Source organism: Ambystoma mexicanum, chromosome 12 (genome assembly GCF_040938575.1).
Source record: "Ambystoma mexicanum isolate Mex_15411 chromosome 12, UKY_AmexF1_1, whole genome shotgun sequence".
Taxonomy (NCBI): domain Eukaryota; kingdom Metazoa; phylum Chordata; class Amphibia; order Caudata; family Ambystomatidae; genus Ambystoma; species Ambystoma mexicanum.
In genome coordinates this window covers 764725284-764738512 of record NC_090936.1, presented here as the reverse complement: position 1 = coordinate 764738512, position 13229 = coordinate 764725284, and the positions used below count along the sequence as shown (strand labels likewise).

The window sequence follows — 13229 nt, the reverse complement described above, 5'->3', positions numbered from 1 at the left end:
TCAAGAATATCTTGGACTCTAAAAGGGTGAGATCAAAACTCTTCTATCTCATTGATTGGGAAGGTTATGGTCCGCAAGAAAGATCTTGGGAGCCTAGTGACCATGTGCATGCACCTCAATTAGTGAAAAAGTTCCACCAAGAATGTCCAGACAAACCTAGGCCGAGAGGGAGAAGAGCTTTAGAAGGGGCCTTGACGGGGAGTGCTGTCACAATGCCTGCCCCCGGAAAGCGAGACCAGGCCTAGCAACCCCGGAAGCAGGCATCATGCCACTTGAAGCATGCCCAAAAACCCCAGTTAGGGGCTATTTGGCTACAGTCCTGGCGCCTATGGTGCCAGGCTCATAAGAATAAAGTCAGTCCTGGCGCCATGGGCGCCAGGCTCATTACAGAAAACTTACCTGATGCAGACCATGCTGCATACCTACCTGATGCAGACCATGCTGCACGAAGACACAAGCCAAATGAGGCTTAGAGGGACTATTTTACCTCAGGGACTCCTTTCCTCTCGGGTGGGGCTGTGGAAGAATAATTACCTGGGACCTCTTCCAAGGCTATTTAAGCCACAACGGACAGCCACACGTGCTTCGCGTTATTCTGCGTGCTGCAGCGTAACGCTCACTGTGTCTTCAGCAGCTCCAGTCTTCAGCCACGCCCGCTTCAGCCCTGCAACTCCTGGAACAAGAAAAGGAGAAGAGATCACAACAAAACCCTTACCTGAATCCTTGATCCAGCACATCGTCGATCTGGAAGAGAGAAGCCTTCACAGGTGCGTTGCCACGCACCTCGCAGCGCCGCTCTGAACTCACCATCCGGGGCTGCATTCCTTTACTCCATCGCAAACCCAGCATCTCCGGGCCATTCTTCAACACCTGGGGGAGACAAGAACAAATAGGTGAGCAAGGTCAATACAAACAACCCCCAAAGACTTACCTGATTACCACAGGGGGTACTCACCGCATCTCGGGTCGGCGCAGTCAATCCTGCATCACCGCCGCACCCCGGCCCCTAAGGGGAAAACAAGGACAATACAACCTACCCCCAAAGACTTACCTGATTACCACAGGGGGGTACTCACCTCATCTCGGGTCAGCGCAGTCAATTCTGCATCACCGCCGCACCCCGGCCCCTAAGGGGAAAACAAGGACAATACAACCTAACCCCAAAGACTTACCTGATTTACCACAGGGGGGTACTCACCTCATTTCGGGTCGGCGCAGTTAATTCTGCATCATCGCTGTACCCTGGCCCCAAAGGGGAGAACCACAATAGACTTACCAGGAACTTACCAATTGCCACTTGGAACTCTTCTAGTGGTTTAAATCTGCAACCTGCAAGGTATCTGGCAGAGTGAAGATCAGACTTTTGAACTCTTACGAACGATTGGACTTTAGAGTCAATACTGGAACTCGCCAATTCCTCCACGCCAGTGAAGTAACTGGTCATCTACGCGCCCCTGCGCTCGACGTAGGATGGAGAGCTCATCTTTCCAAATCATCAGGTGAGATTAAGAGGGGACTTCAGGAGGGTTCTGTGGGCAGACAAGGGGAGTGGGAAGGCGGGTTAACGCTCAGATTATGGGAGGTTAATTCCCCTTCTCCATTGCAGAAAGATATTCATACAAGTCCAACAAACGAACTTAAGTGGTTCTGTCCAGTCTGTCATCTCGGCTCTACGTGTTACTCTGGTGGAAGCAACAGCGGGCCAGTCCAGATCGACGCCCCCATGGGAATCAGGTGAGCATAACATAAAATACATATTCAACATTAAAGAGCAAAAACTCTAAGAACATAGACAAATATAATAAATACATGACACAACATTCTAAAAATAGAAGAAACAGAGATGTTAAAATACATCAGTTAGTAATGGAACCTCAGGAATCTATCCTATCCAGTGAGGTTCAGATTTCTCATGGTCTCTCAATAATTTGATCCAATCTGCTATGACTCCTAGATTACAGACTCAACATGTTTCAGTCCTCTCTCTGGTAATGGGACTTTCATCAGGAGTGGTCAATCACAGTATTAGCGTTTTATACAGAACTAATGCAAGGTCTTCTTTACTGAAGCTTCAATCGAAATTCGCAAGGAGTAACTGGGCTCCCTTATGTAGTCAATCCCTCAAAGGAGAAAAAGTCCAAAAGATTGGGCATATTTAAACTTGAAGGTCTAGTTACTTCAATGTACTCCACGATGAGAACAGTTATCAACCCCTCTAGGGGTCTCCACGATGTTAGTTTGGTCAAGCTAATTTGGCTGCAAGAGGTCCGGTATTCTTCCGGCTAGATGTAAATCATCCAGGATTGTGGATAGGGTCCCAACATTGTAGCGTAAGGATGCATCGCTGGATCGGGATCAGGGAACAGTGTGTTGACTAACACACAAATGCTTCTCTTTGTGTTGTTCTGATAGATCATGTTCATTACGATCCTTCTCCGCTCATCTTCAGCTTCCCGCGGTCTGGTTGACTCTCCATTGAAGTGACAGCTCACTCCAGTCAGAGCTAATCATCTGGCATTCTCCTTACCAAACCTCTTTAATGCGTGCACAAAGCAGCAAGCAATGCTTAAATGAATCAGGACCACTTTAAATTAGCACACAACTAGAGAGTATTTGTAGTTTGAACTCAGCGCAGCATATCTTACTAACAAGTGTATTAAGACATTAAGAATTGAAATTTAAAGAGATGATACATGAATTGACAAGTTATTGAATTTTATTTTAAGGAAGAATACAGTATGAGGAAAGTAGTCTTACTTGATTTTAATTACTGTCCAAATAGGTGCAGGTGCATTTCAACTGCTTTGAAACTGCGGTTGCCGACCATGTCTACATGACCATGAAAACAATTCCCAATTACTGTGATGTCCAGCTGGAGCAAGAATATTTTGTTGAGGGTAAGTACGGTTGACATTAATCATATGAAATGATTCATGAAATCCTTGTATACATAGCATAACTACTCCTCAGTGTATATGGCAATGTCCACTGGAATGTAAAACCGCAGTGCAGTATTTTATAATACAGCACACAATATTTGCTAAGTATGATTGCAATTACATTGTGTCCAGTGGCTTTTGAATAAGTTTTGGTGGAGATATTGGGATGTGGTTACTATCATGAATAGTGCACTTTACATTCCTACTCCAAAGCAACACGTGCGTCATATGTGTGGCAATGCCTAGTTGACGGTGCCACTAATGATTCGCCTGCTAAATATAGCGTTCACTTGACTAATTGGTTCTGTCTCTCAAAATTAGTTAGCTAAAATGATTTATTACGATATTGTAGAGATGGTCCAAGTATAGCTGTATCCCCTAGCTAGAAATATCAATGTCCAAACAGTTCTAGTGGTTTGTAGAACATAAACTTCTCTTGGTTGGAGATTAAATCTCATTTAAGCCCATGTTGCTCCAATGCGTTATTTGACAGTGGGGACCTGGTACGTTTTCATTCAGGCACAGCCAGGTCCCTGTCGCCAAATGTTCACAATTTGGATGGTAGAGTGCAAATGTGCAGGGCAAAAGGAGGCTTGCATGTGTGTACGCTGCCTTTTGCCATGCTCTTTTGCACCCCGCCCTGCAAAATGAGTAAATATTGCTAGTGCTCACAATTAAAATTAAACCCTGCCCGACATGTTAGCATGTCAGGCAGATTTTAATTTCAATTTGACATTTTGCCTGCCATGCCAGCATGGCAGGCAGCGTGTACAATGGATCTCTTTGAGGTTTGTGTGACATATTGCCTTCTGCCCTGCAGGAGTACAAGGATGAGTAGATGCTAACCCACCCATCCAGCCCTGACACCTCTACAAACCACAAGCCAACACAATCATAAAGGTAAAAAGTCACATTCAAGTGATATACCTTCTTTGCCTTCTGGCTTAACGTGGGCAAAGGTAAGGCTATACTCTTAAAATGGGTGTGAATGTGGTTTAGTAGCTACCCAAACAGCAAAGTATAACAGTCCACAATAAAGGAATGTCCCATCAAGGTTCTATAAACATATCTACACTTGAATTAAACACACCACGTACAATTATAACTAACTAGAAAAACACTACACAAAACCTGTAACACAGAATAAGCATCAATAGTAGATGCAACACTCTGTTTAATGAATCAGGGGTGAAAGGCCAGAACAAGCAACAATCCTCTTGAAAAATGATATTTACATGAGAGAAAAAAGGGTTCAAACTGACCTAACCAGTCTCTAGGGCAGGACAATAGACCAAGGGGGCAGTTAGCAGTCAGTAGTACTTTCTTTGCAGTTCTTGCTGACTCGGGCGTGCTGAACCAGACTTCTTTGTGCTGGCCAAAGATCAGAGAGAGAAAAAGACAGCAACAACGGGTCCTGCTTGTTAATTTGTTGAACAGTTCATGGAACAAGTTCCAAGCAGTTCAACAGTGAAAATACTAGTATCCCATCTGTCTTGTCTCTCAGGCTGCTGTGAGTCCCAATCTTGGGGTAAAGGGATAATATGAGTCTCTGCCTCATGCTCCCAAACATGTGGGAGACTGGCACACAACTGCAGGGGTCCCTGAACACAGTGAGGACCTGGGCTCTGCAGTTGCTGGCAGAGAAGTGGTCTTGCTCCAGCAGCAGGTCACTTCTTAGGTTGCTCTGAGTGCCACTCCAGGGACTCAGGAACAAGATAGGTCCTTGTTTTGGGCTCCTAAACATATGGACGACTGGAACTCAACTGCAGGGGCCCTACAACATGTTGAGGTACTTGGAACTTCTGTGGCTGGTAGAGAGGCAGGTTCTGTTCCAGTAGCAGATCACCCATAATGATCCCAGGGGATGGCAGGGGAGTGACAGAGCTCTCCTCTGCCTTTGGAACACCCATATTCACCTCACAACTGGAGGACGCTGGAAAGGACTTCTCTCCAGCAGGGTCCACTACATTCTTCTCAGTTGATGACCCAAAGTTGCTTCAAGATGATTCCCAAAATGATTTTAAAAAATGGTGGCAGACCCCTTGTTTTATAGACAAAGGTATCCCAGTGATTGGACTAAAGCTAGTTTGCTTTAGGGTTCCAATCCCTGCCCTTGAAATGAGTAAACACTGCCCTTCTGATGTCACACCCAATGTGCTTTTCTCAAGAGGAAGTGGCAGGAACAGAAAAGAGAAAGAGAGACATAGAGATTTAATATGGTGGAAGTCTCCTTCCCTTGAACAGAGTTCCCCTGGCTACTATACCTCTGCCCCATTCCCTTCTCTCTAAGAAGAAAAGACATTAGAAATGCAGCACTCTGGTGTGAGGCATGGCTCTCTGTGAATTGGTGTGCTTCTTGGTTTCTGTCCCCAGGTCAATGTCCTGTGGAGTAGCTGTACTTGGGTAAGTGATGTTACCTGCCCTTACAAAAGAACAAAGAGAAGCAATCCCCAAAGACCACAGTCCTGTCAGTGGACAGAGGGGAGCCTTGTCTGGGAGGAATACACATTCAGCACATGGGGAGCACTATTTGTCACTGCAGGTGTTCTTAGATCCCAGGAGCTGGATCTGCAATAAACTGCCACGCCTTCTTGATTTAAAAGCCTGCTGCGCAACCTGTCTAATAATGGAAATGGGGATTGTACAAGTTCTGACCACGCCCCCACCCATCCCTGAGTATATAAGGAGATATAAGATGAGTACTGGCCTATAAACAGTTAGTAAAACACTAAGGTCCATGTAGTTACCATTGAGTGTACAATTGATTGTCCGATCTGACTCATGTGGGGTGACAGGTAGATTACATTTGGCTGCACATACAGGCAGGAATAATGAAATGGTGACACAAGTAGACACAAAGAAAATGTGCATTTAGACATGAAGAACACATGCATGTAGACACAAAGAACACTGGTACATAGACAGTAAGATTATTAACATGTAGACATGAAGAACACTAATCTAGAAGACACTAAGAAAACAGCATGGCAGTGCGTGAATAGAAGCTCCCCATTGCTTAGTACAAACTCTGCCACACCTCTACTCCGAAATACTGCAGCCTGTCATAAAATCACTTCATACAGGTTTCCAGGTCTCACAATGTTCAGACTAGCCTCAGACAATACGTTCAGTGCGCTGAGGGGAGTTCTGCTTTGCAAGCTGAAACCACACAAGATAACATTTCCCAGGGCATACAGCTACAATTATTTAGGATACTTAGTAGCAGTGGGAAATACACATAGCTTTGAAGGCCAGGTGCAGGTGGATACTGTGCCAATTCATCCCATAACAAATAAATACACAGTGCCCCTAGTGGCTGCTGAAGGAACGCACACACATGTAAGAATAGCAGAAAATCCAACAAATAGATGAATTTGAGCTCTGAACAGTGGTCCTCAAACATGTGATCCCAACAATGACCATTCATGTGCGACCCAATTAGATAGTGCACCTGCCACTCCCTTAGCAAATCCAGACAAAGAGATGACTGCCAAGGCAACAAACAAAGCTGGTAGATAAGACCTCATGCCTGGGAACAGAGGGGAGTAACATCTTTAAACTAGATCATAGTGGGTCATGCATCTCTCCTTGACCATCACGTAATTTAGCAACATGCAAGGTGTTGAGGTCGGCTGAGCAAGCAACCCACCAATGAAATGATATTCCTCTTATCGACTAGTGTAGTAGAATGCCAATCAACAGTAAATTAGATTCAAATGTATTATCTGCAGTGGGGTTTACCCTGGAAGGGGATATGAGTTGTAGAATGACAAAGTATAAAGAGGTAACTTAAATATAAATATATATCATATACCCTACTGTCCAATGAAGCATAAGAATAAAGGTTTGTGTTGATTATATTAGCATTGATGTCAACTGTGATGTTTTCCTCTGTTAAAAGGTTGTGTTTATTACACCATTTTGACATTGCCCTTTGAACGCTCTGTCAGCGGCTGCTTGATTTTGAATAAAGTAGGGTTTTCTAGTGCACTTGATGTTACTCCATTACGTATCTTTGTTTTATTGGTACCTTTTAGCCTATCTTAACAAACAAAGCAGTGAACCCGGAGTGGCAGAGGGGGAGCAGTGTTTGTCACTGCAGGTGTTCTTAGACACTGGAAGCTGGAGCTCAGTTACACTGCCACACCACCTTCATTTGAAAGCCTGCTGCGTAGCCAGGATTGGCAAAGCATGAGCAGCAAAGGGAGAGCAGTGTTTGTCATCACAGCTGTTTTTAGATGCCAGGAGCCGGAGCTCCATTACACTTCCATGCCCCCTTGGTTTTTAAAACCTGCCACATAGCCTGGAGCGGTGAAGACAAAGCCGTAAAGAGGGAGCAATGATTGGCACTGTAGTTTGACGCTTCAGTGGAGTTATAAAGGAAGTGTTGCAGTCCTTATGAATAGCAGTGGCTGACTGTTAGACTTCAATGACGTTGGTAGGAAGTAACTGCTCTGATCTGTTTTTCCCTACTTTATTACACTGCTACATCATTTCGATCACTGACTGTTGACGGAGAAGCGTTGGTCATCGATGTCCTCACGGGCAGAAAAGACCGGAGTGATTGCACAATGTTGGTGGCCTGCTTAAACCCTGTGTTTCTAATTTGATTAAAAATTGACATAAGGAGCAAGGGGGAGGAGACAGTCTCTTGTGGCCTCCCCAGCTAGTCGGCGTGCCTTGCTCTTGTCGGTATATGCTTCTATATTTGATCCTCCATCTCTAGGGATAATTTTTTGCTCTGCCAAATTCGGCAAACAATTCAACGCGGGGAGCAACGGTGGGGGGCAGACTCTGGTGACCACATCAAGCCAGGAGGGTGTGCCTTGTTCCCACAGATACATGCTCTTATATTTGATTTTCTGATTCATACTGGTTTTTTATAGCTAGTGTATTTGGATATATTTTGTTATATTTTAACATGTCAGAAAGAAAAGTTCTTACTACAATCTCACCTAAGGACAGACAGAAAAAGATGTACAAGATGTTTTAGTCAATAAACAAAGTTAGCACATTAATATCCAAAATGAAGGTTCCCATTAAAGATGTTGATTAGCTGGAAGATATGGCAAGAAAAAGAGCTGAGGGATTGAATTGAGTACGCAAAATGATATATAATTTAGTACAGGGTCACATTGTGTGCTATTGAGAAATCAAACCAAAGCTATTGAGGATCTGCACGTTGATCTGGGTACTGTTGAGACTGTTAGTTATATTTTGACAATTATCCGGGTGTTCATGAAAATAGACAATTTAGGGGTCCTCTGTTGATGTATGAAGTTTGTTTTTTTTCCAGCTTTTTCAGCGGTATCTTCTAATTCTACCCATCTTCTCAATAGGGGAGTTATTGAGCTCTATCCCCATCAAGAAGGGGATTGCACTTTTGATGCAAAGATATTATCAGATGTGGAAAGTTGTTTTCCCAAAGAGCCGACAGTTGAAGAACTAGTTGTAGTTGATCCTTCAATTCCACTAAAGAATAAATTCTCATCCCTGGTAGACTCACATGTTGTCCAACAGTGTAGTGAAAAGGATACGTTTTTACCTACAAGAAAAACAAATAAAAAATCTGTGCCCAAGTGCAAGAAGTTAAAGAGTGTTCAGCGGGCTATACCCCAAAAGGGTGATGAGATTAAGACCCCTATAACATGTACATGTCACAACAGGTTCCTATATCAAGAATTGCCAGACAAACACAGATCAATAAAAAAATATGCACATAGGCAAGTCTTATCAGGACTTTATAAGTAAGGTTTGATCTATACAGAATGGGGTCCCACAACAAGAATAATTTATAGACGTGAAAGATCTGAGATTATCTAGCAATACAATTACTGATTATCTCAACCAAGAATTGACATATGAAAAACCAACGCTTAAAGACACTATAAAAACATGAAAATATAATGTCAACCAACGGTGTTTGTGGTCCTTCTAAATCCATGCTAGATGGAAGCGAGGGAATGGCCAATCTGGGAAGCACAGTGTGGCATAGGGAACAATGAGCAAAAGAGTTTACTCAGGTCCACCACGCATTTGCCCTTCAAGTAAAGTTGGTAAAGTGTCTTGGGTAGTCAAGATAGGACAGAACCTTCAATCATGGACTAATCCAATCATTGCAGCAATCAAAAAGCATATGGCTACCAGACGACCCACTGTTTTCAATAAACAACCCAATGCACACGTCATGGTACCATGGGTGGGAGATTACATGTGGAGGTTAATAGCAGGGCTCCAGGGGCCAAGATGGTGGAACCTTCTGTGATGATGTATAATGTGCCACGATTGTCAATGGGTGTTCATGAAACACAAGATTCTCTGACTAATAAATGCACACACTAGATTAGATTTGTCAAAGGTTGTGTGTCAATAATCAGGGAGGATATTGTTACATATGTGCACATGAGAATGCCTAATCCCCCCAATGATTAACAACAGACATGTACCTGAGGGAATCTTGGCCATTGAGTATAAAACATATCCACCTCTAGGCTCTCTAATCATTTTAAGAGCTTATCCCGACTCTCTAACATTATGCCCATCTTGATAGCCAGGGCTCGATTGGTGTGTCCAAGAGAGCTGGATTAGACAATTCTCCTGTTCCCTCTTGTATACCACTGACCATGATTCAATTTGGTCCTAGTAGATCCGTATCTGATAACGGTGATGGCCTGGAAGGGATTGATTGACAGATAAAGGACATAAAGATGGGCTGTCCAGCTTGTAAAATATTGTCTTGGAGCATAACCCGTATATTGAAATATCTGGATGAAACGAGTTGGTATGACCTTATGAGAGTTGCTACAAGAAACCTGGGCAATGGATACAGTTGAAATTCAAGCGTTTATATCATACCAGACAAAAGCCCAGAAAGGTACAAAGGGCAGACTTTGTGGTGGACGTCTTATTCTTGTTGACTCGACTAAGAACTGGAGAATAGAGAACCATCCAACAGATTTACAGGATCTTCAGCATATTGTGGTACACATGGCTGAGAGGCATCATATAATATTATTTTATTAATTATATACAATAGACCAATTGACCCCCCCCCCCACGCTCCCCCTCACATTAGTATAATACATGACATGTGTGATTTGGGTCACTCATGGGAAAGGATGGATATAAATAAAACTCATATAATTATTGCTAAAGATTTTAATCTGCAAAGTGAACTCCTGAAAGATCTGGAGGGTATATGGCAGGATCAGGATGAGGCATTTGAAATTCCATATTTAGTTGGCAACTATCCTAAAAGATGCATAGCCAAGGCTTGGATACTACACACATCTTCTGTGCCTTAAATATGAGGTCATGTAATGGATGGCATAAAAGATCAACCAGAGAATAAAACATTTTTTTGGCCCAAAACGTTCCTCTCTCATTGACAACATTTTGGTGACTTTTATAGAATGGAAAATGGTCACGCATTTTGATATTCTAGAACATTATGAAATTGACCACAGATCCCTATCAATTTCCTTTAACTTTTGGTGTAACCCAGGTATTTCAAGGTTTGCTAGTAGTAATGCCGAAGCTTTATCTTTCACACGCCGCTCATGTCATTCTATCAAATGGGTTAAGCTTATTGAACAGGACGGTAAATCTAGAATGTATGAGGCAGTGTTGCACAGTATTTAAAAAATTGCTATGAAAGGGACCTCTGATCATGAGGTCATGCGTGAATTTAGTGGTGTGGTTACTGGTATTTACCCTTATGTAACTCTTTCTAGAGGGGTTGTAAAGAACAAAGCGTCATATAAAACAAAGTGGTATGAATAGCTAAACGATCATTGGTTGCTAGTTTATCGTCTGGTCCCTCAGTGGAGAAACTCCTTATGCGGTCCTGCAGAGTTAATAACAAAAAATTGTCAAAGAGAAAAAATATCCATATGTTAGGTCTGAATGGAAGCGTCTTTTAGAAGCTTATGAAAATCATGATAGTGGGGCCTTTTGGAAGTTGGTTAGTGTTGTCAAGGCTAAAGGTGATGTTGCTTTACAGTGTAATATTTTTCCCTACGCATGGTGTAGCCACTTTTATGGACTGTATGGTGGTGGGGTAAAAGAAACCAATAGGCCTGTACAGGGCCCTAGTGAGAGAAGGGTTCAAATAGGACTAAAGGAGGTCCTTCAAACCAATAAAAATAAAAAAAATGGGAAGGCCCGAGCTCCTATAGGGTCCACATGGATATCTTTAAAGATCACCACTGGTTTGGGCCACAGTTTTGTGCAAAAATTGTAATACATGTTGAAATATAAATTCAGTTCCTGTATCCTGGCACTCAGATGAGATTGTACCTATTTATAAAAAAGGGGGAAGATATCAGCCGGCCATTTATCCTCCTTTGCAAAGGTTATTTTCTTTGCAAAGGTTATCTTGATGCATATACAGCAATGGGCAGATGATAACAACATATTTCATACTCTTCGGGCTGGGTTTCAGCAGGGTAAGAGTACGGGAGATCAACATTTCTGACTGTACTTATCCAAAAGTACACCGTTTTGCTGAAGGTTATTTTTGTGGACTTCAGGATGGCTTTTGACGTGTTCCCCCTTGAGCTGCTCTGGCAAACCCTACCTAAGACGAACATGCCTCAACAGTTGATAACCTTCGTGCAATCCCTATTTTCTGAGACCAGGGTTGTTTTCCGTTATGGACTAGCAGGGGAGGTAACAGAGTCATTCCAATTGACCAAAGAGGCGAGGCAGGGCTGCATGCTCACCCCCTGTTTGTTTTGTGTGTATATAGATATATATATAGCGAAGAAAAGAACAGAGGGATAAGCTGGTCAAAGCTTTTTAGGCGGCACTCTTCTCCCAAGTAAAAATGCACCAGATGCAAAAAAGGATCTCCATCACCGTCCTTTATTTTGCAAGAAACGCGGTGGACAAGCAGTTTCAGTAGAGAACAAACAATTACGTGTTTCACCCTTCCGGGCTTCGTCGGATTGTAAACATAGAAGACAGGTATCTCTTTTTAACATTTGTCCGATGTTATAGTCCCTCTTCACTTTCATGTAGAAAATGTGTTTGCGCAAACTCTGTTTTACATGGGTGCCATGATGGAAATGTTTTTTTGCAAAGTGCATTGTCAACTTATTTACACATTTCATGCTCTTATGATCCCAACGGCTTAATTGTTGTGTTTCATTGAGAGACCCTAGGTGACTGATGTTCAAACCAAAAAATATAAAAAATATATATAGTCTTTGTATGAATCCCCCAATACATGTAATATTTTTAAAAAACAGATTTTTTTCGAAATTTAAAGTTTTGACCATTGATGACAATTCATTACCAACTAATCCTGCATGGAGAATACCTTGATGTTATTGGGATGTCCAATTTTTGCATAAAGTGCTTAGTACTCATATTATGTTGGCAATTTCGCCATACTTTATGCATGTCCCTCCGTTGTTATTTACTGGTAATTTATTGTGACCATGAAGTGCATAGTGGTTTATTATGACCATAAAGTGCATAGTGCTTAAGGTGCATGGTGCTAATCAATTAGAAGCAACGTTATTAATTTACAATATGTCACGTAGTCATTAACTATTCTCCTTCAATGATATGCATATATGCAGTACATAATTGGAAATGATGTTAAATTTGGTTGTACTAATATATTTGCCTAGCTTCTCAGCAGTCTTTTTTCAAGAGAAAATGCTATTACCAGTATCTGCCTCAATAAAGTGCATAGTGCTGACAATTTATCTGGCATACAATGAGTATATATAACGTTCTCTAATAAATTCATCCCAGAGCCATCAATGATGGAGCTCCATAAATTTGATTAGATTTCATCTGAAAATTTCAAAACCAATGTACAAAACATTTGATCGATCTCATTATATAACTATTTGATTCTGAGGATTCAACGATTAAGTTCTTTAAAAATGCTATCTTTATCCTATTTTTTGTTTGTCACACCTTCTGAATCTGCGCAAAGGCAAAATGCAAAGATATTTGAGACATGGACTAATAAATGTTAAAATAGAGACCTGCAATTACTGCATACAGTACAGTGTTTTAGGAAAGCTCCTTAAAAATTAAAAAAAGTGAAAAGCTATATATACATATATAACACGGCCCGCGGTAGCAGCGGTGTAGTTATGGTTAAGTTGCTAAACTCATAGGAAGAGCACTTTTTCAGTGGCCTATAACTTTGCTCCCCATGGAGGAATCCTCACCAAACTTTGCAAAAAAAGTATATGGCCGGCTCTGAATTCTTTTGGCAAGTTTTATAGGCTTAATGGGCCAAAACTTTGTGCATGGCTACAGCCCGAA

At 42.1% G+C, this 13229-nt stretch overlaps 1 protein-coding gene across 1 annotated transcript in view; it reads left to right on the top strand.

Annotated features, from left to right (window-relative positions):
- IL17REL (interleukin 17 receptor E like) overlaps positions 1-13229 on the top strand; it is a 747013-nt gene that overhangs the window by 362331 nt on the left and 371453 nt on the right. The window contains exon 5 of the mRNA XM_069629260.1: positions 2783-2897. Coding sequence (XP_069485361.1) covers positions 2783-2897 — 115 coding nt within the window. The remainder of the gene's footprint in view (positions 1-2782; positions 2898-13229) is intronic.